Source organism: Melanotaenia boesemani, chromosome 17 (genome assembly GCF_017639745.1).
Source record: "Melanotaenia boesemani isolate fMelBoe1 chromosome 17, fMelBoe1.pri, whole genome shotgun sequence".
NCBI lineage: Eukaryota > Metazoa > Chordata > Actinopteri > Atheriniformes > Melanotaeniidae > Melanotaenia > Melanotaenia boesemani.
In genome coordinates this window covers 5,258,624-5,286,121 of record NC_055698.1, presented here as the reverse complement: position 1 = coordinate 5,286,121, position 27,498 = coordinate 5,258,624, and the positions used below count along the sequence as shown (strand labels likewise).

The window sequence follows — 27,498 nt, the reverse complement described above, 5'->3', positions numbered from 1 at the left end:
TTTATACATATATATATATATATATATGAACACCAATAGAGGCAGTCGGCTACAAGTCTATTTGTCAAAGGCAACACGGAACAAATAAGTCTTTAGGCTACTTTTGAAAGTAGCAGGGGAGTCTGACATCCTGATTGATTCAGGAAGCTGATTCCACAGCCGAGGCCCCAGGGAGGAGAAGGCACGGTCACCCACGGTTAACAGCCTGGTGCAGGGGACAGTGAGAAGATTCTGGCTGCCAAAATCAAGTGACCGAGATGTGGATTGCTGGGATAGAAGGTCTTGGAGATTGGTTAGTTGATGGCTTTATAGACCAGCAGGAGGAACTTAGCAACAAGCAATATTAACATATTTTCCTCTTTCAGCAGGTCTCCCTGGCTAAAAGTTGTGATGCTGGCTTGGACTCTCTTTCCTGTTCTCTCCACCTAGACCGGTCGAGGCAGATGGCCGCCCTCCCTGAGCCCGGTTCTACCAGAGATTTTTCCTTCCTCTTAAACGAGAGGGTTTTCCTTTCCACTGTTGCTTGCTGCATGCTCAGAATGGGGGATTGAATTGAAGTCAAGATTCAATGCAATCTGTTGGTTTTCCTTAACTAGCTATTATTTATTATGAATTGGCTTGCATGAATACAGATTGGATAATGAATGAAATGACTCAAATTGATTGTATGTGATGCGCCCTTAGAAGATGTTGTGAATTGGCTCTGTACAAATAAAGCCGAATTGAATAAGCCAGTAAAGACCTTTTAGGACCCATTTCAGTTTGCATATCGTAATGGTCTTGGGGTTGGAGACGCCACCATCTACCTGCTTTAGAGAGCCCACTGTCACCTGGACCAATCAGACAGCACTTTGAGGACTAGGTTCTTTGATTTCTCAAGTGCTTTTAATGCAGTTCAGCTACTCTGTTGTGTGAGTAGCTTAATGAATTCCTCCACAGCCACCTGGATTTATGACTACTTAACAAACAGACCACAGTTTGTGAGACTGAAAAGTTGTGGGTCTGAGATGCTGGTCAGCAGCACTGGAGCACCACAAGGGACTGTACTCTCACAATTTCTCTTCACACTGTACATCTCAGTACAACTCTGAGTCCTGTCATCTGCAGAAATACTCTGATTACTCTGCAGTTGTGGCGTGTATCTGTGACGTACAGGAAGCTGAGTACAGAGAACTGGTCGGTCAGTTTGTGAGATGGTGTGGAAATAATTACTTCATTGAATACACACAAAACAAAAGAGTTGATTGTTGACTTCAGGTGCAACAAGAATAAATCCCAGAAGAAGAGGTGGAGGTGGTGGAGGAATACAAGTACCATGGAGTTCAGCTAGACAACAGACTAGATTAGAAATGTACCACAGAGGCATCTAGAAGAAGAGACAGAGCAGACTCTACTTCTTAAGGAGGCTGAGATCATTCAGTGTCTGCACCCAGATGTTAAATATCTTCTATAAGTCTGTTGTGGAAAGTACAGCTTTGCAGTATCTGTTGGGGCAGCAGCATCAGAGCCAGAGACTACAAGAGACTGAAGAAACTTATCAAGAAGCTCTAGTTCTGTGCTGGATAACTCTGGAGCTGATTGTTAGAAAAGAATGCTGCACAAGCTGCTGACAATAATGGACAATTCTTCACATCCTCGAAGAATCTAGGATGTGAAGAATCACATGAAGAATCACACAACCCAGTGAAGAAACAACAGTGTGTTCAACGTGAGACTTCAAAACCGAAAGGTACTGGAGATCGTTCCTGCCAGCAGCCATCACCCTCCGGAAAAAAGCAATATTTTCTTCTGATTAATTGTTATTGTTTTTATAGATAATAATAATAATAATAATAATGATAAACATTGCATTTTCCATCTAGGAATATTAAAGTAATTTTCATTTCATGTGATTCATTTAATGTCCTGCAGTTTAAAGGATAGGAAACAGTTTTCTTCTTTGCTTTATGGCATTGAAAATATTCTCAAGAAAGAACAAAACAGCATAAAGATGGATTGTCTCCATGGGGGCTGAACTTAATCAAGCCATTCAATTGATTAGAAGGACCAGAAGAATAAGCCCCACTTTGATTCATTAAAGAGTTTCTGCTCTGGTCCTCTGTGAGAAAACCAAATAAAGCCTGCTACTGGTTGATTATAAATGGCCTTGACCCGTTTTATGGAAAGGACAAGATTCTTATAACTCCTCTGCTCCTTCATCGTTGTTTTCACGCATCAGTGAGCAGAGTTGTAACTGAAGAAGGAGCAGGGCAAATGCAGCTGAAAACTGGAGTCATTAGAAGACACTTGAGATTAAACACATCTTTACTCCAGTGTTCATTTAGTTAGATTTCAGTTTTTCTCATAGTTTTGTTAACAACTATTTTTCATGATGAAAATGAGATAAGAATTGTGCAAAATCTCAGGGACAAGAACTATTTCTAAATTAATTAATATTTTAATCAAGATGGAAATATTCAAACCTAAATGTGTTGTGTAGAAAGGTGGGACAAGCTGGGAAGGGATCCAGTCAGACTTATTCTTTGTGTGTTGTAAGTTGGAAGACACACTCATCGTAAGGCAGCGTTTTTCCATCTTCTATTGTCCAGATTTGATGAGTCTGTGTGAATTCAAGCCTCAGTTTCCTGTTCTTAGCTGACAGGAGGTACCCGGCATGGTTTTCTGTTGCTGTAGCCCATCTGCTTCAAGGTTAGACGTGTTTTGTTCAGAGATGCTGTTCTGCATACTTTGCTAGGAACCAGTGCTTATTTGAGTTCATGTTGTCTTTATTTCCAACCAGTCTGCCCATTCTTCTGTGACCTCTGACATCAACATTATGTCCCAGACAACTGCTGCTCACTAGATATTTTCTCTTTTTCAGCCCATTCTCTTGCATCATAAACGATGGAAGTGATTAATTCTACAGCAATAAAAACAGAGAATTTACTTAAACAAAATTATTAGATAGAAACCGTTTTGAATTAAATATGGATTTTTCTTTACAAATATCTGTAAGTAAGTTTTTCATAAATTCACTTTTACTATTCTGTGCTCTTTATAAAGTGGAGAAATGACAGAAGATACTAGTCCAACATGTCAGCTGGCTCTGTTCAGCTTCAATGCATTCACAGTCAGAAGATGGGCGTACTCCAAATTTAGGGGAGGCCTGTATGACCACAGATATGTGAAAATCTGCTGACTCGTCAGTCTCATCCAAAATGACAGATTTCTTTGGGATTAAGTTGATTCAAAGCATTCTGGATACTTTAATAACAAAAGTCAACAAAGCTCCTAACATAAGGTCTGTTTATTTAGACAATTTAATTTTTAAATTACATATATTATTATTACACTTTTAAAGTTGCACTTAGAAGATTTTTTTATCTGAACACCAAAGTTAAAATCATCAATATATACACAAAAACTATGACCCATGTGAAACATGAAAGTTATCCAAAATCAACCAACATTAGAAGAGTTAAATAAAAGCAAAATAGTGACAACAGAGGAAGAGTTATATTGAATTTGACCAGGTTATGTGGAGCCAGTTACAGTACAAATGTGGAGAAATGACAGAAGACACGAGTCCAACATGTCAGTTTTCAGCTTGCTGTGAAGTTCAACCCTGCAAAAACACAGAAGGAAAACTGAGGTTTTATAAAACCTTATTTTCAATGTTTAGGACATCACTCACTCAACAGTACGAATTCAGTATTTGCTAATTTAATAGATGAGATTTGGGGACACAGAACTTGATGAAAGCAGTCATAAAAAAAAACCCAAAACAGGACAGAAAGGTTAATTCCTGACACTTGTTTAAAATCTCTTTGTGTTTGTTTTTAATACATAGGGTTCCTCTTCGCCTCCACTTTTTGATGAACGGGAAACTGTTCCACAGCCACTTAATGCTAATTATTCTTTTGTGGTATAAGTGATGCAGCAACAATAGTAACCTCTCACGGGAAAAGCCTCCTTTTTATGTGCTGACTTATAAATTAAAACTCTGTGCTTCTGACTCATTTTATTGGTTTTAATGGTTGCTTTATTAAAGAAACACAAGAGGACATTATCAGAAGATGAGAAGAAAAGAAAGAGAGAAAGTGACAGAGTGAGAGATGAGACAAAAGTCAACATTGGACTGACTTTTACTGGCTGGACAGAGCTCAGAGAAGAGACAGGATGCAAGATAAATGCCAAATTAGCCATCATTAGGGGGCAAATTTGGCAGATCTAAGTGGTGGGTGGTATGAACAAAGTTATGTATGATTTTTGAAAATTATAATGGTTTTATGGTTGTTGATGGCATTTCAGTTTTTTTTCCTTGCATGACTGGGTCTTTTCCCACTGATTAAGAGAAGAATTACTGCAGTAGATTCTCCAAGAATAAACTTTTCTATTGTCATGAAAAAGGTACATAGTACAAAAAAAAAGTGTGTTGATCATGCTCCTGGATCCATCTGTCTCTACAGAACTTATCAGAACCAGGTCTTTGGCTGAATGGATTGTGATGTTGTTGGTTGTCTCGATCCACTGCTTGTTCTTTGCTTGTCATTATCAGTATGTCGAGCAAATTCATCTACAAGTGACATCCAGTGTCCTCCAGCTTTCTCGGTTATGAGGATGTTGTGGGTCCAGATCTTAGTTTATTATGTTGTTGGTACTTTAAAGCAGTATTTCTCAATCCTGATTCTTAGAGGTAACCCTCTAAAATACACCTGAAATAAATAAATGGCTCGTAAACAGTGTTGCTCAGAAGTTGATGAGGAAGTTCATTAATCTGAATCAAGTGTGTTGGAGTAGGAACATGTCTAAAACATGCAGGGCACCTGAGGACCTGGATCTAGAAGGTGGTGCAGCAAGTTCATTCAGTAATTACAGTAACAAGTTTTCTGTCCATGTCAAAATATCTCTGATATAGATGTAGCTACATTTTTCTAAATGTCTGCCCCAGCTTCACCTTCTGAACTTTGTCCATTTTCAGTGCTCAACATCTCCAGTAAAACTGTTGCTCAGCTGCATTGTGGTGCATTAGTGAAAATGGTCCCCCCTCAAACAATTTCTAACATTGTATAGGCCGTTTAAACCTGTTTGTGGTATAAGACAAATTCATATAACAAAAATTTTGATAACTAGTACACCATCATATAGTAATTGTTCAAGAAAAGAGCACATTATCAAAACCAACAGAACTGGTGGTCATTAAATAAAAAAGATAAATAAATAAAGAAAACTAAAACAATGTAGACAAGCTGAGTGTTATAACTAACATACAGATGTGTGAATATCAAATTTACTCAACTGAATTCTGAAAATTAAGAACGGACATAACTGAATTCAGTTAGTGAGCGGGCTCACTGCCAAATCTCTGAGTTCACAAACGATATCCAGAAAAACACAAAAACAGAATTTATTTCTCAGATCAGAAAGAGGTTTAATAGTTCAATGAATCAAATGTTTCTTTTCTAAACATTTAACCCAACATATATGCTTTAGATAATTCACTTGTTTCTTAATGATAAGACACAAGGTCATCAATGAGGGAACGAGAGGACACAAAATTTAAAATGCACTTGGTGAGAACCACCCGAAAAGGTTTTTGTGTCTGTTTGTGGGGTCAAACTGTGGAAAGGGCTGGAGGTGGAACACAGACAATGTCCAAATTTCCACATTTTAACTGAATAAATACTTAAACAGTAGAGAAACAGGAAGGAGCACTAGTCATTTCGCTGCTGCAAGCTGATAACTAAATCCCCCAAATTCATCCATGTCACTCCTCTACTAATCCTTTTGAACTTTTGTGTTTTGTTTAATTTTCCCTTTTAGTATTTATTTTTTGTCATTATGTTCAAATAAACTTTCTTAATCAAAACAAATTAAATCTAAAGTCCTGCTTTTCTAAAATGTTTTTTTTGGTAACTATTTGTTTTAAATGTTTCAGGTCCACAGTTTCCTCCCCAGAACCATGTTAGTTAAAATCTGGAATGAGGAGAGAACAGCTTCTCTGATGATGATGATGATGATGATGATGATGATAAGTGTTCGAGCTGCTTGAGGAATGTGTTGGGTGTGAACTCTCTGTAGGTAGTTTGACCTCTCGGCCTCCTGAAGGGAGAAAACTTAAGCTCATTATTATTACCTTCATTATATCCAATTCTAGACCAGATGCCGGAGCGAGAGGGGGCATGGCAAACCCTACGGGGATCTGAGACACCTGATTGGTCAGAAAAAGGGGAATGGTTCGGAGGCCAAAGGTCAGACTCTTCTGGAGAGGAGACGCCATCTGCTGACTGTCTGTCTTTCTGACTTCATGTCATCTTGGCATATTAAAGAGTTCGAGGAAGCTGACTATGGATGAGGTCATTATATTGCAACACTGCATGCATGTGATATAAATAAAGTTCCCATTATGGTTTAGTATCAGACATCAGATATGATGAAATGAAATCCATGTTTTAATAATGAGAAAAGGACTCAATCCATCTGATAACAGTAGAAGAAGAAGAATTACTGACATTTGGTGGTAAGGATTTCACAAGTACAGTTGTAAATAGACGGCCATCAGTGAACAAAACTCTTCAGACGTAAACATGTTTTTATCTGAGTGAATCCAGTGGCCTCAGATGCAGCAATAACTGCCATTTACCTGTTACATGTATTCTTTCTTCATTTATGGTCCTTTTAAGGTGTTGCTTTTCCCAAATGGTGCTCCAGCACCTATCAAACAAATTCAAAGCTCACAGGGTTCTTACTTGACACAGAGTTGTTTGTCCATTCACAGACACCGTAATAAAAATGGTAAAATAAATATGGTAGCTGCTATGTACATGAACCCATGGCAAGTAGATATACATGTTTCATTCTAAGAGAATAAAAACATTAAAGCAATTTTAATTACCCAATTATTAATGGTTTATTAAAGTTTTCTGTCAGTGACCTTTGATTTTGCTACACACTGAACCTTAAATGAATGTAAAGAACTACTTTATTTAATATGACGGATCACAGAAGTGTGCATATGAACAGTATAACTGATTCCTGTGAGCTATTTCAATGAATATTATTTGTATCTGAATCAAGATTTTATTGTACTCTTACAGGAATAAATGAAATGGTAAGGAAAGAAAGCTCTGAGCCAACTATTTGGACCCACGGATTACTCAGGCACAAGGACCACAGCAAAAAGGAGTGGCGTCTAAAATTTTGAGCAGGCCAGCTTAGTGTTAGTTGGGCTGCCAATCTACTGAGTTTATGGACCAGTAAGACTTATAAAAAAAACTATGTCAGCCCCAAAAAAATGATGGCCAGACCATCCCTGGTGAATGTGCTCTGTCCTGTTACAAGACAAACCTACAGGAGGAACAAAAGTGCAGCGCACATCATGTGTGACCCCACAAAATGCAGATCACCTTTGAGCAGCTTTGCAAGAAATACAGGATCTAGCACTGTCCTTTAACAAATAAAAGCTGAAGCTAAGGCAAAACAAAAATAAATAAATAAATAAAAATTCAGTAACCAAGGAGGGGTTTGACCCCTTTCTCAAATGTTCCCTCGTCCTGCACAGCTCTGCAGATAAATTAGATGACTCTGCTGTGTTTACCCCCTCTTCCATCACACCACGTCCGTGGTCCTGCACACACAGACGAGCCCATCTTAGACCAGGATCTGACTTAGTGTAACCTTTACACAGAGAGGCTCCTCAAATATCTGCGACTCGTTAGCAAGTCAGGGGTCTGTGCAGAGACTGCAGATGGAGCAATGTTTTTCTGTTAGAGCAGCAGCACCTTCATCTGTGAATCAGATTTTGAATTAAAATAAGAGACACTGTTCACACAGAGATGATAGCTACTTTAATGCATAATAGTCTGATTTATTTTCTTACCTTTAACAATGACTGGAAACAATTCCAGTAGAGTTTTGTTGATAGCTACGAATGGGAAGAATTCAGAATGGAGGAAACTGCTCCTGGAAAAAAAAGAAAAAAAATCCTCTGTGTTATTTCCTCTGACAGGAAATTGTGTCTTTGATCTAAGCCACTGCACTCATATGGCTATCGCATGCCAAGTGTCACTTCATCATATGACAGAGGAGGAAATCTCTGTTTACAGAATGCCCATTTAAATTCCACTAATAAAAGATTTTAAAAAAAGATTGTAAATAGAAATAAACCTAGGTTTAGGAAGCAGATAATGAAGGCAGGTAGTTGGCACAGCCCATTTCTTTGTCTTTCACTTGATGTGCTTTGCGCCTCCTCTCACAGCAGGTGACTGCCATTATTGAATGCTGCTGACCAAGCACAGTCAGGGATGAGGGTTCACACCTGTCAGACCACCAGGGAGTGTGTTGTTATTGTGTGTGTGTCCCTTACACTGATGGTGTAAAAGGTCATTTTTATGTGGAGAGTCCAGCATTGTCACATACCAGACAATAAAACCTCAGCAAGCTGACGTCAAGCTCAAAGAAAACAAAAAATCATGCATTTCACATCAATAATAATTTGAACATAGTAACAAAAACTATGAGGGAGTTAGGTCCACCTCCATTACAGAAAAACCTGCAAAAAAATCAGTCCATTACTTAGTGATTGTTTACAGGTTGCAAGAAATACCAAATAACTGCTGAACACATGCAGAATATCCCCCAATTTCCACCGGGTGCGTGTGCGCCACGGTTTCATTCCGACCTCCGCAGGAGTGTGTCTGATGTGGAGTGAGTGCAGTCTGAAAATGACCAGAAGCTTTTACACTGCTCCCGTGTCTGTTTTCCTGTATGCTCCTATCTTAACTGCTGAGTTTGACACGTTCTGCTTCCAAATATAGACAAAAATAGACCTGATGTGTATGTTTAGCGGAGAAACCACTAAAACGGTGCAGCCGTTTACACTCGGTGTAAATTGGGAGTCATTCTCATACTCTTCAAGCTCATTCAACAGTTACCCTGGCAACGGCATCTTGCGCAGATGTTTGATTTCCAAATAACTAATATTCTAATGTGGGGCTTTCCTTCAATCTGAAATGATGAACTGAATATCAAAATTTCTTCTCAAAAACCTTTGGTTTACAGTGCGATTTAATCTATTTTAAAGTATTGACTGATTAACAACCTCAGTCCGTTGAAATCCCGGGGAGCAGCTCAACATGCATAAACGTCATTATAAGGCCTCGGCTGGTGTGGTCACATAACTTCGCCGTCATTTTTGTTCTGACTATGGGTTTTTAGTGAACAGGTTTTTGCTGGTTTTAGTGAAAGTCTGTTGTTAATGGGTTACAAAAAGGAAAGCAGGTCATGCACAGCTATTACAAAAATAAACAGCAATAGAAAGCTAACCTTCTTCTTCCCATCTTCCAGCATGGGCCTTTTAGAACAGCAATGACTATGCTAGCTTGTCTCATCAAGACGGCAGACTAAGAAAGCTTGATGGTAGATTTCCCCAGAATCAAGTCAGACATGTTTCAGTTTCTCCATATTCAGTCCAGATGAGCAGCCTCTACAGAGAATCTAGAGACGACTTCCCAGTAGTTACAAACCAGCTCTCTCAGCCAGCTCAGGTTACAGAGCAGATTGGTCTTAAAACCACACTGGCAGCCCACATCTTCAACCAGGGTTAATGCTCGGGGTGTGCCAAAGCAGTTGTTTGGCCATTCTACTGCAATCGCAAGTGGTATAGGCAAGATGGGAGCTTGCTAGCTTGCGAGCTTCCTTCCAGTGTCGTAGCGCCCCACAAACCCCACAAACCTGAAGTCAGCCATAACCAACAAATGGCATAAGTCATTTGCCGCTTTAAGCATTAGCCAAGATAAGTCTTCTCCGTCCTGCAAACGATACGCCCCAGCAGCTCCTTGCAGACCTTTTTACCAAGCAAGGTGGCCTGGAAAACAGTATCCACCAAGCACTTTGCCCACCCCATCTGCTTTAATGTCTATCACGGGACAGTTCTCCAGCAATGTTAGCATCTAGGCAATGAATAACAAGGGTTGTTTTGGAGGGGTCCGACGCAGTGACAGGTATATTGCAGGAGGACAGTAATGCTTATTGTGGCACACTTTACAGTTCTGGATATTGGCTGGCCTTCTGGGAGCCCCCGATAAGCTGTAAGTTCCGCACTGGCTTCATTTCTGACCTCCATTCTCCCAAATGTAGACCTAGACTTCTACCAAATCTAGGTTCTCTGGAGTGTCTCAAAAGAAAACGTCTTTAATTGTCCTGAGGCTGGCACCTGGACTTCCGATCTACTGACATGGCAGCCACTCAACTCAGAAAAACAATCCTGCCGACAAACACCAAATTGTCACGGGGGAAGAAACTGGCTGACTGGTAGGACAACCATTCATCCCCGTAAGTGGTCAAGGATTAGTTTTCCAGAGGAGCAAGCAGTCAGTCAATAAGTCAGGTTACAATAAAATAAAAACAATTAATTTACAAAAAAACCCCAAAATGTCTAGCTACTGTTGCATACCTGCGGGTTGAGAATGATGATGACATTCATGTGTCCTTTGTGATGGCAAGGTCTCGTGTAGCACCTAAAAAGCAACTCTCAATACCCCCACTTGAGCTTTGTGCTGCCCTGGCAGGAGCACAGTTGGCCAAGGTTTTGCAAACAGAGCTCACGTTGCCTATACGGCAGATAACCCTGTGGTCTGACTTTACCACTGTCCTCCACTGGATACAGTCTGAATCCCAGCAGTACAAAGTGTTCGTGGGGACACGAACTGCAGAAATCCAGAAATTTGTTGGATCAGATACCTGGAGATATGTCCCCTCTGGAGAAAACCCTGCAGATGACATCACTCTGGGAAAATCACTATCAGATCTAGAAAAGCCAAGTCGCTGGACATCTGGTCCAACCTTCCTTCATCAATCTTAAGACTGCTGGCGGGTCAGTCCTACAGCAAAACCTGAACGAAGTGAGGAGACCCGCAACACTGCCTTCTGTGATAACATCACTACAACCAGTCCAATGGCCCTGGACCTAACTAAATCCAAATCCGGGTCAGGACTGGTACATGCTGCTTATTAGTCCTTATATGGGGCGGCTGCCCCTCCTATGACTGCCTCTAGCCGCAAAAGAGTGAGTTTGCCCTCCTGATGAGAACACAGCAAGAGAGTTTCCTGCCAAGGTGTCAGCATTACAATCAAGTAAACCTGTCAACTCTAACAGCCGTTTACTCTCACTCTCACTCTCACCCACTTATGACCACACTGTGGGATTAATTAATTGTCTTTTGGCGATACCAGCTGCACGACTGCGCATCAACCAGCCACCATATTGATCAACTGGAGTTGATTGCTTTGGTCCCTATTCCAGAAAAATAGGGCGCAGACATGAGAAAAGATTGGTCATACTTTTCAAATGCATGACGACTCCTTGTATGCATTTGGACCTTTTGTGCAGTCTGGATACAGATTCCTTTTTGCTTGCTCTGCGACACTTTGTGGTAAGAAGAGAGAAACCATATGAGACTCCTTGTTACCGTGGCACTAGCTTCCAGCTTGGAGACAAAGAGTTGCAAGAAGCCTTTGCCGAGCTTAAAGGAACAGCTGGCTAAGCAAAGCATTGCTACCTCCCCAATCTGCAGCTTCATCGGAAATGGCATGCATTTACTCCACAGCTCAAAGCAGACCAAGTGGTCATGATTACTGACCACCAGCTCCCAAGAGCACTTTGGCCAGTTGGATGCATAACACAAGTCATGCCCAGTGATGATGGCCAGGTTCGCTCAGTTGAAGTGGACATAAAGGGAACAAAATACATTCGTCCTGTGGCTAAGCTCATCTCACTTCCCAAAATGCCAGAGGACTAAGGACTACAACCTTCATTTGCAGTCTGTGAATTTGTGAAGAAACAAATGTCCCTTGGGGGAATTTGGGGGTGGCTATGCAAATATCCCTGCCCGGACAGCTCTGGCTGTCTAGATGTAGTAATGGAACGCACCCAAACAACTGCTGGGCACTGCCAAGCTAGGAGCTTGGCTGTTAAGTGTTCGTGAATTAAGATGTAATTGTGTCTTTATTTATCCTTTGAAGTTTATCAGCTTATTCATACAAAACACTACTGCTAATTTGTGTAGTTCTATTTAAATGGTTTGCAGTCACTGAGATATCATATAGCTTTGGGTATGGCCCTTTAGTAGATCTCATATCTGTTCTGAGATAACACTGTGTATATCTACTAAGTCGGTATGTCGCTGTGATCCCCCTTTGTAATCATAAAACGCTAATTTCCGTAGGTTTCTGTTTATAGTACTCATTACCACCCATGTCATGGTTAACAGAGACCTTTGGTGGACAATTTGAGTATTTATTTACCTTACTGTGCTGTGTTGTCAGAGTTGTTGCTATTTTTTATATATTAAGAGTTATCCAGAGTAACTGCATTTTGAACTAACTGGAAATGGTGTAATTTGTCCTTTCAGTTAACCACACACACACACACCAAACCCACACAGAGAGAATTGCACACGAATGCACCTGTTGGTTTTAATAAAGAATTGTTGACTAAGATCCTGGAAGGCTGCAGTTTTTCTGACCGAAGACTTAGGCCAGCCTTGTACACGCCAGCATCCCAACACATAAATATTTCACGAGGCCATTTTCATATGTGGTCCTAGATCTGTGTGGAAGTGACTTCAGTCTGAACGGTCATGTCGCATTTTATCCGACTTTGACAAAAGTCAGACAAACGGCAAAATTCTGCTGTTTCAAAATATTTATTGTGTTGCTGTCTTTTCCTTTTTTATTGTAAATGAAAACGATGACAAAACAACACCATCACTTTAAATATATGAGCGAATTAAGCAAAGTAATGCAATGAAGGGAGGGAGGGGGGTGTATTTACAATTAGCATGTGTTAGCATGCGGGTTGGGTCACATTTTATATCCTACATCGTCGGGTCGGGTCTAGATTTCACTGGAAGATATCCACAGGTCGGGTTTGGTAATCATCCTAACAGGTTCGGGTGGGTGTGGGTTGGTAAAATTGGACCCATGCAGAGGTGAACTTGGCTGCATTGTCTGTATATGCCTCTGTACAGAAGTCGAAGCCCTGTGTGCTCTTTAATAATATTAATAATAATGGATTAGATTTTTATAGCGCTTTTCAAGGCACCTAAAGCTCTTCACATTGTGTATCCATTATTCATCCACTCCTCACTCATACCTGGTGATGGTAAGCTACATGAGTAGCCGCAACTGCCCTGGGGCAGACTGACAGAGAAGTGGCTACCAGTTTGCGCCTACATCCTCTCCGACCATCACCAAACATTCATCCACATGTGATGCCAACACTGGAGGCAAGGAGGGTTAAGTGTCTTGCCCGAGGACACAACGACAGTTGACTCAGGCGGGAGTGGGAATCAAACCGCCAACCTTCCGGTCATTGGACGACCTGCTCTACCGCCTGAGCCACTCAGTCTCCTGCTTTCATGCCAAGTGGACATAATTTTATCAGTTCAGTGTGGATATGTATTTCCAAATTGATAAACAGAACTGAAGTATTATTACATCTGTAAATACTACTTGATGTGCTGTTATCCTCAGGGCCACATACCATTCACATTTCACTGGGATAAAGGTTGCATTAAAATGATGATGTGAAAGATCACTCACACACATACACACAAAAAAAATCATATTTCATTAAAAAATCAGGTTTGAGCATAAAGACCTGCAGTATGAATGTAGCCTTAGATTCAATGCTGATTCTAAACTGACTCTAGGACCTTGTTGATCTGTGTTGGCCCTGTAATGGATCCTGGATTACAACCATGGATTAGATCAAACAGGTATACAAAATGGAAAGATGGATTTTCCAATGCAAAGTTTATCTCATTGTTATAGAAAGTTCGTCTTATGGCAAACTCTGAGATTCCCTGAGTCAGACTGAAACAAATGAAGGTCCAATCCTGCCCTTGACCAATCATCCTCTGGCAAACAAATCTAAACTCTTTTGTTTATAAGTCTTCAGGTGTTAGTGGTCATCTAATGGTCTCCAAAGCTCCTGCTGAAAGGCTCGATGATATTACACCCTAAATGAAAAGAGACATCTTAAAGCAGGGATCACCAACTCTGGCACTTGAGGACCGAGTTTGTGATCCCAGTCATAAAGATAACGTGTATAAGAATTACTGACATCTAGTGGTAAAGATGGGCATAGTAATGACTTCAAATACCAACCACAGTAATAAATACTTAGACAAATAGGTCTACCCTTTACCTCCTATGTGTAACAAAATTAGAGGTCAATAACAGAAACATTTAATAATTAAAAACTTTCTATTGGTAGCTTATCACTTTACTAAAATATGTTTTGCATGCTCTTACAGTGGCTGTCAGTGGCCAAATTTCTTCTAGACTTGAAGATGTTTTATCTGAGTTGATCCACCAGCCTCAGGTGCAGCAATGACTACACTATAGGTAATTTCTTTTGGTGCCTTTTAAGGTGTTACTTATACCAAAATGTGCTCTAATGCCTATCAAACAAAGCTGGTACTGCAATTTAAAGCTCAGAATTCTCACCTCACACACAGCTGTTTGTCCACTCATGAAGCCCGAAGTAAAAATGGTGGCACTAATATGGCAGCTGCCATGTAAGTGGACCCACAGCAAGTAGATAAAAATGGCTCATTGTCAGAGAATGAAAACGCAAAACGTATTTTAGTAAAGTGATGAGCAATAGAAAGTTTTTAATCATGAAATGTTTTTATCATTGACTTCTAATTTTGTTACACATAGGAGGTAAAGGGTAGATCGATTTTTATAGACCAACCTGAGCTCCAGCGCACTCCTGCCTCATCCCGAGATAACTCCATCCAGCCCCATCAGGGGTTTCATCTACAAAGACTTGTGTGGATTTTCTACTGAAACATGGCCTATGCTCAAATCCAGAAAATGTTGTAAGCACAAAAAATCCACACGTATGAATCTGTGCTCACGCATTAATCCAAGCACATTTCCTTTGTACATCCCAAACAACATGGAATAGAGTGCAGGTGTTGGAGTACTCAACTCCTCCCTGTCCACGTCCTCATTTAAATATGCAAATTATATTTAAATGAGCCTGCACCTGAGATTCTCAGCATGATCAGAAAATTACAAGACAATAATTGCGCCAGGGAAAAGGTGAGGCTACTTAAGACATTTTACACTTTATGCATGCGGTTATTAACAAGAGCACTTTTGTTGTGGGGCTTGTTAGAAAGAACTTAAGCTGTAGTTTAACTAGCAAAACTAAACAGCAATGATACTGTGAAAATGGGATAGAATTTGGGGGTGCATGTTCAATGCTCATCACAGGGATTCATTTTAGGACAATTACACGAACATATTTACTCACCAAGAAGCCACCCATCACGCACAGCACCATGTGGGTAATTCTGTCCCACATGGCTGGCAAAGCTCGGCTCAGGGTTGGCTGACACAGTCCTGATCAATCTTCCAGCTCCCTCTGGATTGCCCCAGTTTCTAGGAACCCCAGTGTGGTCAGCACCTGTAGGGGCACAGGCAGCGCGTAGCTCCTCTCTGTGTTGCGCTCCAAGGCCGGTGTTCTGTCAGTTTAGCATACATTGTCAGCTCAGCATATGCATAGTGCAAACTGACGACTGCACCTAACCCTAACCTTAACCCACATGCGCATTAACTTAATGTATGCTACTCTGGTGCGTATGCTAAACTGACAGAACACCGGCCGCAGCTCTGCACATAATTCCAGGAGGCTTGCCCTTGGGAACCTAAAGCTGCTGATGAGTTCACATCGTGTGCCAGTAAATCCTCTCTGTCTCTGAACATACGCTGATCATTTACTTCTAATACTGCTAACGCAGTGATGGGTTTAACGGTATTTTTTGCACCACTTTGTGCAGGCTTTTATAGCCACTCATGTAAATGCAGACACGTGGACGTGTTAGTTGCTCATCAGTGTTAATTGTTCATGTGTCTCCAATATGCACATCACTCAGACTGAGGACTGTTTTCACATTTATTTATTACAACAGTTTCCCAGCATCACCTCTAAATGTCGCCAAACCATCAACAGCTGTAGAAACGTGCGTACACCAGCAATGAAAGGGACGTGAGGCACCGCACGTTTCCGCCATCATTTCACTTTTGATGCATCTGAACTTTACTGTGACTGAGAGTACGCCGCGTTTTTGTGCGTACGCATCTTTTGTACATGAGCCCCCTGGTACTCGCCTCCTTCCCCTTCCTCCTTCAAAAAAAGGAAAAATACACAAAAGCAACGGAATTTTTTCCCCACTGTCTTTAATTTCCTTGGGACAATAACAAAACTTATTGTTTCTTAATAAATGGTTGCTATAATAGTCAATAATATAGTCACAATCGTGACATTATCAAAACTATAGCCTGTAATGGGATAACAGACACTTTTGGTATTACATACCTACACCAAATGGTTGAGATAGTTTATTTCTACAAAGTTTTTGGATAAGATTTGTTACAGCCAATGAAAAAAATGCTCTACCAAATGGTGGAGCAGGACATTTAAAGGTTTAGATAGCTTAATTATTTAATGATAAAAAAAAAAAAAAAAACAGTCCCGCTTGCAAATAATACAGAATCTCCTCCAAATATAGGAGACAAGTCATTTTTAGCACTAGCTGCTGTGTACTGAAGACAACCAGATTTTCTACCACCATTTTGAAGGTTCAGGGTGCCCCCTTGTGGTTGGATTGAGACATTACATGCTTATTTTTCAGTTAACTAGAAACACTCTGACAGGACAAACTTCTGCCAAGCCAATGTATTTTTTTCCCCAGTGATTGTGGACATTATTTTTCAGTTAAAACTCTAATGGCAAAATAATCCCTATCCCCCCACAATAAAGAGTCCTTTAAAAAAATTCTGGATCACCCCCAAAATCTAATAATTTCCTCCTTTATTCTATTTCTGAGGTTTCCTGAAAATGTTTTAAAATCTGTCCATGACGTTTTGAGTGATGTTGCTTGGCAGAGGTCTGCACTCTCTTTTATATTGAAATGAAATTTTCAGATCATCTGCAAAACTGAATAATCACATAATAAATATTCCTTATCACTCTGTAAATTTATTACATTTTAAACCAATAATCAATTTGCATTTATATCATTTTACTGTTATTTACTCTTTTTTTTATTATTAGAATCCCACCTCCACCACAGAAACACCTGCAGACAATCAGCTCATTACTCAGTGATTGGTTGCAGGTTGCTATAAATACCAAATCACTGCTGAACACATGCAGAGTAAGTAGCTTCAGAGTGGTTGCTGCTCCTTTGACTGGACTTCAGGGCTCAGGGAAATGGTTTGTGGACTTGGTTTGGGGTAAGTGTTTGCAGCCATTTTTTAGACAAGTTTTGAGTTTACTTTGTTTTGACTATGGTGTTTTTGTTTTGTGAGCAGGGTTTTGCTGGTTTTAGTGCAAGCAGAGCATGTATGTTGTTCATGGGCAACCAAAGGTAAGCAGCACATGTGCTTTTATTACTAGTGTAAGTAAACTACAGTAGAAACTTGACCTCCTCCTTGTCTTCCAGCATGGAGCTCTCAAGACAGCAATGCTGGCTTCTCTCAGCATGATGGCAGACTAAGAAAGCTTGATGGTAGCTTTCCCCAGAATCAAGTCAGACATGTCTTAGTTTCTCCACGCGCCTTCCAGCGGAGCAGCCTGAGCACAGAAACTGCAGTCCACAGTGGTTCTGGTCCAGGACTTCCCACCAGTAGCTACAAAGCAGCTCACACTCAGCCAGCTTGGAGCTCGGTGAGGTTACAGAGCAGCTTGGTCTCAAAGCCAAGCTGGCAACCCACATCTTCAACCAGGGTTAATGCTCAGGCTGTGCCAAAGCAGTTGTTTGGACTTTCTACTGCTATAGCAAGTGGCTCTTCTGTTAGTAAAAACCAGGACATCGGTGGTATCGGCCAGAAAGGAGCTTGGCCTGCTCAGCAGGGTACGCTGCGTGCTAGCAAGTATCCTTCTGGTGCTGGACAAACTGGCTTAAATGCCATCTTGTTTAGCCCTGTAGGTCCTGCCCCACATGGGAGCCCAGCACGGATGCAGACTTACGCCCGAGCCCCTGCAAAGAAGGTGCTTATAAATCGTGGATCTAAATCCAGCAGCTTTTCCCCTCGGGCTGGGAAATCATACATGAGCCAACTGTATCCTGGGACTGGTACAAAAACCCAGGAGAGCTACAAACCCAGCAGCACGGTGGGAGCTTCAGGTCCGGGCTTTGCCCCCGTCTCGGTCTACGAGATCCCTCAGCGCTTTGGTGGCTCCCCCATCAGACGGCTGAGAGATCCTGCTGAGCAGGATCAGATGAGGATCCAGAAGCCACAGCAGACCCCCACAGCTCCCCTACAGCAGATGCCATATTACAAGCCACAGCTCCCCAGTGTTGTTCCAACATCTAGATGGAACCAGGTCATCGTGCACCGCGGAGTCTAGCAGGTCAGTATCGGGATTAGTTCATGGTGTTTTCAGTAAAACTGTTTTGCTAATACTTCTCTATCAACAGGTGCTGCATGTATTGTCTTTGTGTGTGGCTTGTTTTTCAAAAATAAAATGGAAATTTTTACTGTAAACTTTATATTTTTGGATGTGCTTCACATTAGGAAGCTTAGGAGCAGTTGTGCAGGATTTTAAGGATATTTTAAGTGTGCAGGGATACAAACTGGAGAACTCAACTGTCCAAATGGCTGGAAAAACTTCATCCCCTCAAGCAGCAGAGTCTTTGTTGTTCAGGTGGGGGTGTATAAGTTCCTGAGTGGGGAGCTTGAAGTCTCTAGCAGAGTTTCATTTAGTTGTTTGCAAAATAGTAATTTCCACAGTGCAATTAAAATTTGCAGGTGTGTTAAACGGTGTTTAGTGCATTAGCCATCCCCGTAAAATTGTCTAAAGAGACTACACTCTAAAAAAAAAAAGTCTTGTTATGACAACTTACGAAACTCAACCAACACGCTATATTTACTGTTCTATAATAAAAGGTATATTTACCACTTAGCATAAACATGTTAAGTTGAATGCTCATAAATTAGCTTTTTTTTTTTTTTTTTTTTTTTTTTTTTTTTTTTCCCCACATTAAAATAATTTAGTGTGTTAATTACTAAACATGAGTTTAATTCGGAAAATTATCAAGCAGGGGTGTTGGAATGAGAGCCAGCTATGGCAAAGCAAAAGGCATTTCTAACGCATATGCTGTATATTATGGGTCGATTCTTGCTACTTAGTCATCTGACAAGTTCACTGTACAAAACAGATTCTAGTTTGCATTAAAGGAACAAAGCAGCGGAGGAGCAGGTTTCTGCCCAGTGTGGATTCAATTTCCTTTTAAGATGTTGGATTACTTACACCAAACTCTTTGAAAAGGTCCCCTTCCTTCTCTCCAATGACAAGGCAGCGGATAGCTACTTTACCAATTTCAATTGTATTGTGCTATTTAATAAAAGATATATAAAGAAGTACCTAAATTAACATAATCTGATTGGATGACTGCAAAAAAAACCCTTTCATTTCAAAGACAAGTCTAGATAATCATCTCACCTCAAGAAGCATGTCCTTGATCTGCCTAATTCTCACTCCTGTAGCGTCTACCCTTGATGAAACTATGTCCATCAGCTTCGGGATGCAATGGTCAAGTTTGGCCACAAAAGGTAGATTCAAGGTTTATGGTGGTTATTCTCTTAAATTCTTCATTTGCCTGTAGATCACATAAACAGAAGAATTAAATGTTGCAGACAATAAGCTATACTTAGTGGTTAAAGTGGGATTTGACAGGTAGGGGGCCCGAAAGTTTGGTGTTGTAGTGCACTAGAGAAGGTTATGTAAATGACTGCAAAACTTAAATTGAATAATTTATTTATTTGATTAAGGTGGTGGAGCTCAGCTCTGAGGGGTTCCAGCCCACTTTAACCCCTGGCTATACTGCATCATTTCATAATACAACACATTAGTTAAAGAGGAACAACTCCTAAATTAGAGTGACCCACCATTATTGACTGGTATGTTGTTCCAAGTGAAGTCACTCTCCATAGAGGCCACTTGGAACCAAAGACGAGTCAATAATACATGCTGGTTAAGTATCTTGCTAAAACAAACTAACAGTTGTTACAAGCAGTTCGCAGGCTTCACAAAGTTAAGGACAAATCCAGTACTTCATTGGTCAAAGTACTGGTTTCCCTTTTATTTAGTTTAAACTTGCAGAGACTTAAAACTTACTACAGATAGATAATCCATTACAGTTACTCAACAAATATATATGTAAGGGATAATGCCTGACGAAGTGTCCATTATCATAAAATAATGGACGACACAGAAGTGTGAAGTGTCCAACGTGAAGCACACATAGTATCTTTGTATGAGCAAAGTCTCACTGTGGTGACACTGACAGAATCATATGATATTCTACACACCTTGACATCTTAAGAAACAAATGTAATGCAGCCTTAATGACCAAAATACCAATTTAAATTTTGTATTACAGTAGTAGCCTAAATTTATAATACAAATACCATACCTAACTCATCTCTATCTCTTGCATGCTAAAGAACAGAAAGGCCAAATTACACTGCTAAAGATGACTTATGTTAGCTTGTAGTAGTACAAGCTAACTTCTGCTAATTCATCAACTCTATTAGCAGGTGTAGCTTAACATCTGTGAATCACCTATTGGTCATATTACAATTGCAAATAAGCCCAGAATCATTGCTTTAGTAGAATATATTTGTAAATAAATGACACTTTGAAAATATCCTTCATATGGTATTTTTTTCCACCCTGCAGGTCTTCACAGTCTTAACTGTCTGAACTTGTCAAGGCATGTTAAGTGAGCAGAGAAGGGACTTGAAATCCTTAACTCAAGGTGGAGAAAAAAGAAATGATCATGCCAATTTTATTAAGTTACTACAAATTGAATTTTATTTCAAATCAATGAACACAAAAAGTTTAGTTTAATTTACACACAATATTGCGTTGGCGTAATTATGAACATTATTATGTCAACACAACTCATGAAAATAATGTTTGCAACTTTAGAGGTTTGCCTAAATCAACAAATTACATGTTTTATCTTGCAACCATACATTTAATTAAGTGGTGGTAAAAGGTCTCCTGAATTACTTTTTAGAGTGTACTTTGAGGATGGAGATTTCTTAAAATTTTATATTGTGTGCAGTTCTAGGAGTAATGGCAATGCACCTTCTGTCAGGAGGTACAGATGCTGTCTGGTCTTCACAGCAGCATTATGTACTGAGACCAAGCCACAGCCTCCGGTGGTAAAATGTGAAGCCTATGCGGAACTACAAAAAGTTGCAGTTCACTTCTCATCCACTAGGGGCTGGCTCCAAAACACAGCAAATCCCCATAGACCCCACTTCATTTAATGAAGTGGATGGAGGCACCTCTGCTGCTGCATGTTGAAGTCTACCCTCAGTTTTGCTTTGCTGATTCAAGACATGGTTCTCTCCAAATGGGAGGCCTCTCCTCTAGGTAGGTAGGCTGACTCATCATGGAAATTCAGTCCAGCAGTGTCAGCAAATTTTGACACTGGGGTCTAAAGTGGCCTCATAATTGTGGGTGAACAGTGAATAGACCCGTGCACAAAACCCTGTGGCGCTCTAGTGTTGAGGGGGAAGAGGTGTAATGACCCAAATGGAACGCCTGTGGTGTGCTGGTCAGGACTTTGCCGACTCACCTGCGCAGCGCCTGGGTCATACTGCAAGTCCAGTCTGGTGAGGACTATGGTATTAAATGCTGAGCTGTAGTTAAAAGTATCTTTGCTACCTTGTGATACTGCAAACTACATCCTAAACTCAGGTTAATTTTCTCTCCGCTTTGCCTCCCTGGGCTGCGTGCACATCGAACAGTGTTTAAATCTTTTATGCAGTGCTGTTCATAAACAGTTTGTTTGCAAGTTGTCCTTTCAGTCAACAAATTGTGTTGGACATAACTACTTTATGGTGCTTAATTTGTAGCATCTGAGTGCTAATAAAACATTAAAAAGCAGCATAACAAACTGAGCTCATGTTGTACTTTTTTTTTTTTTTTTTTACATCTCGCACTAAGTTGGTGAACCTATAGCAGCATCAGTGATCAAAATATTAATAGTTCAGCTCTGGATCAGAACCTCTTTGAAGAAGGAAATAAAGAGGGTTGGCCCAGTTCACGTGTTGACCAATTTTTAATATCTAGAATAAAAATACATTTTATCAAACCATGCAAAATAACAGGCTGACAACAACAAGGATGACTGTTTCCAAGAACGGGGTGCCGTGACCCCTGCCACCCAAATATTTCTATGGAATAGATAAAAATTAATAAATTAAAGCATCCCTCTCATATCGGTAGACGTATAATACTGCATGTGAAATATTTTTCTAAAGATTCATACATGAAAGGGTTTGTTGTGGAAATTCTGTATAAAACCATCGTGAGAAATAAAAGCTCCAGATTTTTATGTCCAAGTTTTTCTGTTTCTATTCTCATTCTTCCAACAGTACTTTTACTCTATTCAAAGTCTCGGCCCACACCACTCTCAGCCAATCCCTGCCAGATCTAAATGTGTGGACAGTGCATGCAACAGCTCCACATAGTCTGAGCTCTTAGCTCAATAACACTGCAGCTGGAGTCAGATTATAGCCTAAACTAACCTTCACTTAGAGCAGTGTTTCTCAATCCTGGTCCTCAGGGACCACTGCCCTGCTTTAGTTCTTTCTAACTCCAGTATACCTGATTCAGATTAATTGAACTGCTTGTCAAGTTTTTTACAAGCCTGCTAACGAGCCCTTAATTTGAGTCAGGTGTGTTAAAGACGGACACCTTCAAAACATGCATGGCAGTGGTCCCCGAGAACCAGGATTGAAAAACACTGACCTAGAGTCAAGCTGGGTTCTGCAGAGTCTTCAACATACAGTATGAGTCCTTTCTGTGTGACACCACTATCAGATGAAAGAAACCATTGCATTAATATGTATCGTTGTGTTTAAACATTGTTAATGTGTGGACAGACTGTGATGACTGTCAAGAGCTGAGCTTTTCTGATTAAATTTCCAACATAGAACACAGAATATATGCATCATATGATTCAAAATGTTAAATTTGTTCTAAAAACATCAACACTAATGTTAAGAGATACACCAGGGGCATACTGCACAAAACCAAGATAAGGGATTAAACCGGAATATCTTGGTCATCTTGGCTCAACTCATGGGTGATGCAGTTGCACAAAAGTGGGAAAGTGGAAATTGTGATATGTTAAGACATAAGCTTCCATAAGTTTATTTTGTCGACCTATAGCCTGCTCCAGACCAGAATAGGTTCTAGGATGTATTTAATCTCATCCTATTTACAATCTGCAGTCACCACAAATGGAAACCAATATTTATGCTACTGCCTACCACACATTATCACATTCAACTAGACCCACTGTCATTATTTAAACACTTGTGACCATTAATTGCAATCATTTTAGATGATTTGTTGTAACACACACACGCACACACACACACACATATATATATAAGCACATGATGTTCCTTTATTGAATATGGATCAATTTAAGCTATTAAACTATGAGCTCTGTTCTGTTGAAAACTATTGTAGAAGATCGAAAGCATGGCTTTAAAGCAAATTATACAAAACAAGGAAAGATGAACAACACTAAGGTGATCTGTAGTAAAGAAATTCATTGATTGGTCAAAGTCTTCCTTCTTAAATATTAAAATAAACAGAAGATATTCTTTTTTTACTTTGGAAGAATCCTCCAGACAACTACTGTCATACTGAGGACTAAGCAGTAGAGCTGCTTAACAACTACAAATATCTTGGCACTCACTTAGATGACAAGCTGTCCTTAGATCTTCATGTTGATGCTGTGTGTAAGAAGGCTCATCAGCACATGTATTTTTATCGGAAGATTTGTGGTTTTAATATTGACAGGACTTTTATACAAATGTTTTAATGAATCCCTCTTATTTGTTGGTACGGTTTCCTCTCCCTAAAAAATAAAAATAGCAGATATAGCGAGACTGTGTAGTAAAATTGAAGGGTTTATCCTGAATGTTCCCTCGACCCCGTATCAAACCAGAGTCCTGAGCCAGGCCTGTTCAGTTCTTACGAATCAGTGCCATCCGTTGGCTCGTGAGTCTGCTGCGTCAGGGTGCAGGTACATCCTGCCATTGCTCTGCTGAACAGGTAGCTTTATTTTTATTTTGATTTCTTTATCATTGTCCTTATTGTTGTTTCTGTGTTATTGTTAATGGTTTGACTGCTTGCCACATTGCAAATGACCCCATGAGGATAATAAAGACTCCTTGAAGTTTGAACTCCGTCAAGTTTAAACTACCTTTTCTAATTAGTGTATTTTTGTAGGTTCAGTATGTTAATGAGTCTAAATCCTTTTTGGTTGTGAAGTTTTATCAGCTCATTACTTTAAAAAAAAACATGAGTGATATGTTTCTTTAGATAAAACTTTCTTATAAGAAACTGTGTTCCTTAAAACAGTCTGGAATACACTGCTTCCTTGTCTGTGTGTTTCCTTTTTCAAGGGTAGAATAATTTACATAATGCAAAATGTTCTAACCAAGGAATTTAAGAGTATAAATACATTTTCATTCAGCCAAACAAAATACTTCTCTTTCCTTACTATTACTGCGTTACCTCCACCACAGAAACACCTGCAGACAATCAGCTCATTACTCAGTGATTGGTTGCAGGTTGCTATAAATACCAAATCACTGCTGAACACATGCAGAGTAAGTAGCTTCAGAGTGGTTGCTGCTCCTTTGACCAGACTGCAGGGCTCAGAGAAATGGTTTGTGGACTCGGTTTGGGGTAAGTGTTTGCAGCCATTTTTTAGACAAGTTTTGAGTCTACTTTGTTTTGACTGTGGTGTTTTTGTTTTGGGAGCAGGGTTTTGCTGGTTTTAGTGCAAGCAGAGCATGTATGTTGTTCATGGGCAACCAAAGGTAAGCAGCACATGTGCTTTTATTACTAGTGTAAGTAAACTACAGTAGAAAGTTGACCTCCTCCTTGTCTTCCAGCATGGAGCTCTCAAGACAGCAATGCTGGCTTCTCTCAGCATGATGGCAGACTAAGAAAGCTTGATGGTAGCTTTCCCCAGAATCAAGTCAGACATGTCTTAGTTTCTCCACGCTCCTTCCAGCGGAGCAGCCTGAGCACAGAAACTGCAGTCCACAGTGGTTCTGGTCCAGGACTTCCCACTAGTAGCTACAAAGCAGCTCACACTCAGCCAGCTTGGAGCTCGGTGAGGTTACAGAGCAGCTTGGTCTCAAAGCCAAGCTGGCAACCCACATCTTCAACCAGGGTTAATGCTCAGGCTGTGCCAAAGCAGTCGTTTGGACTTTCTACTGCTATAGCAAGTGGCTCTTCTGTTAGTAAAAACCAGGACATCGGTGGTATCGGCCAGAAGGGAGCTTGGCCTGCTCAGCAGGGTCCGCCGCGTGCTAGCAAGTATCCTTCTGGTGCTGGACAAACTGGCTTAAATGCCATCTTGTTTAGCCCTGTAGGTCCTGCCCCACATGGGAGCCCAGCACGGATGCAGACTTACGCCCGAGCCCCTGCAAAGAAGGTGCTTATAAATCGTGGATCTAAATCCAGCAACTTTTCCCCTCGGGCTGGGAAACCATACATGAGCCAACTGTATCCTGGGACTGGTACAAAAACCCAGGAGAGCTACAAACCCAGCAGCACGGTGGGAGCTTCAGCTCCGGGCTTTGCCCCCGTCTCGGTCTACGAGATCCCTCAGCGCTTTGGTGGCTCCTCCATCAGACGGCTGAGAGATCCTGCTGAGCAGGATCAGGTGAAGATCCAGAAGCCACAGCAGACCCCCACAGCTCCCCTACAGCAGATGCCATATTACAAGCCACCGCTTCCCAGTGTTGTTTCAACATCTAGATGGAACCAGGTCACCCTGCACCGCAGAGTCTAGTAGGTCAGTATCTGGATTATTTTGTCTGAGTGAGGCTGCAGATTCTAATTTTTCACTTTTCTCAACAGATGCAGTTTTCAGTGTCCAGTGGATTTTAAATGACTATTGAAATAAATTTTGTTTTATATTCTAATGGTGTTGCTGCTTGGCTGAATTCTAAATGTGATCTAGTGTTTAACTTGTGATAAAACTTTAGGTCAAATTAAACAAATGGTGACTTTCTATGAATTGGACACCAGAAAGTGTTCTCTGCAGTGGGGTGGAACATTAATTCAGATGCACTAAAACTGAAATTGAATTGAAGTTGCTTGTTTTGGCTTGTAAGGTGTGGTCCAGGGAAGCATATTTAATTTAGACTTCACTGGGAAAATACTTTCTGCAGAAACGCAATGTTCAAAAACTGTCGCATTTATCGGTGGACCGTCGAAAGCACCAAAGGATGAATTTTAACATCTAGTTTCTGTCCACCAGCAATCATGCTGGTCAGGCTCACTCCGGTTTAGTGCTGGCTATGAAATAAAATGACTTCAAACAATACACTAACACATCTAGATTACAGCTGGTACTGTGAATGCTGTTAAAATAAGCCCAGTATGATCAGTGTAACAGGTTTGGCTGAGTATTGATAACAATTGCATCTCTAAAGCAGAATTTCTCCTGTTCAAGGTTAATAGTTTGGGATTTTTCAGTTACTTTGGACTGTTTTTTTCAAATTCAGTCAATTTTAGAGCTCCATAGTTTAAGGGCTTTTAGGGTTTTTGTTTATAAAATTGGTATTTTTCAGGTGCAAAAATCAGTGAGCACTGTATAATTCAAAAGATACAATTTTTAGGAACTTTATTCAGAGTACACATGAACAGCCATCTACAAAGCAAATACAACAGCAGCCCCAAGTTTAAAAAAAAAAAAAACAAAACTGCAATGCTGCTTCTGAGGTTAGATGCTCATAGCGTGCTAGGCTAGGTAAAACCAACATATTAGACACCATATCAGCTGGATGCTGATGTGCTTGTCTGTATTAAATGTTCATAACCTGCTGTCCAACTTTTAAAAAATTTAAGCCTTTGCATTGAGTGAACTACCTCAAATTCAGCTTTTCAAGATTTTGTGTAACTGTCTGGGACTCAGTGTTTGAAAGAGAAATGGGTGTATTTCAGTCAAGCAACAATTTCTTGATTTTTTTGAGGAACACACACTGCTCCAGAGATGTGGTGGTTTTGTTCCTAAGGCCAGATAACAGTCCACACTCAGAAGATGCGCTCCACAAAAGCTTTTGAGGCAGGGGCACTAACAAGGTCCAATGCCACAGGGGCAAGTTTTGGATCGACACTGTCGAGGTTTCTCATTAAACACACCCTGTTTTACATCATTCTTTATTTCAGTCAGCAGACTATTGGTCACATCAGGATGATTTGTCAATGACACATTGATCTCCAAATGCCAGGAAGTGGTAGCGGTCTGTCATTTAGGCAATTTGTTTTCATTTTAAACCAAAATAAAAAACAGAAGTATGTCTTTTTTTTTTTTTTTAATTTACAATCAAAATCTGAAAAACAGAACTGATTTTCCTTTCCTATTCACAGAATTCAAA

General features: G+C 40.3%; 2 protein-coding genes and 1 long non-coding RNA gene across 3 annotated transcripts; 2 read left to right on the top strand and 1 right to left on the bottom strand.

Annotated features, from left to right (window-relative positions):
* Positions 1-478: 478 nt before the first annotated feature.
* On the bottom strand, positions 479-27,498 carry LOC121656291. Its single transcript, XR_006013381.1, has 3 exons — positions 27,445-27,498; positions 6,613-6,622; positions 479-490 (listed from the first exon to the last, which is right to left on the bottom strand). It is a non-coding gene; the product is annotated as an uncharacterized LOC121656291 (long non-coding RNA).
* On the top strand, positions 17,191-18,409 carry LOC121656289. The gene is made up of 3 exons (XM_042011322.1): positions 17,191-17,292; positions 17,371-17,426; positions 17,502-18,409. Exons 1-3 carry the CDS (start codon positions 17,270-17,272, stop codon positions 18,407-18,409), a joined length of 987 nt encoding a protein of 328 aa, XP_041867256.1. The 5' UTR covers positions 17,191-17,269.
* Positions 24,704-26,040, top strand: LOC121656290. Its single transcript, XM_042011323.1, has 4 exons — positions 24,704-24,790; positions 24,869-24,924; positions 25,000-25,910; positions 25,976-26,040. The coding sequence occupies exons 1-3, from the start codon at positions 24,768-24,770 to the stop codon at positions 25,905-25,907; spliced, it is 987 nt and encodes a 328-aa protein (XP_041867257.1). The 5' UTR covers positions 24,704-24,767; the 3' UTR covers positions 25,908-25,910; positions 25,976-26,040.

Bases quoted from the DNA above. Each gene is read 5' to 3' on its own strand.
- LOC121656289 (XM_042011322.1), top strand. From the start codon at position 17,270: ATGGTTTGTGGACTTGGTTTGGG. The intron at 17,293-17,370 runs GTAAGTGTTTGC...TTTTGTGAGCAG, and splicing joins GTTTGTGGACTTGGTTTGGG to GGTTTTGCTGGTTTTAGTGC. The intron at 17,427-17,501 runs GTAAGCAGCACA...CTTGTCTTCCAG, and splicing joins TTGTTCATGGGCAACCAAAG to CATGGAGCTCTCAAGACAGC.
- LOC121656290 (XM_042011323.1), top strand. From the start codon at position 24,768: ATGGTTTGTGGACTCGGTTTGGG. The intron at 24,791-24,868 runs GTAAGTGTTTGC...TTTTGGGAGCAG, and splicing joins GTTTGTGGACTCGGTTTGGG to GGTTTTGCTGGTTTTAGTGC. The intron at 24,925-24,999 runs GTAAGCAGCACA...CTTGTCTTCCAG, and splicing joins TTGTTCATGGGCAACCAAAG to CATGGAGCTCTCAAGACAGC.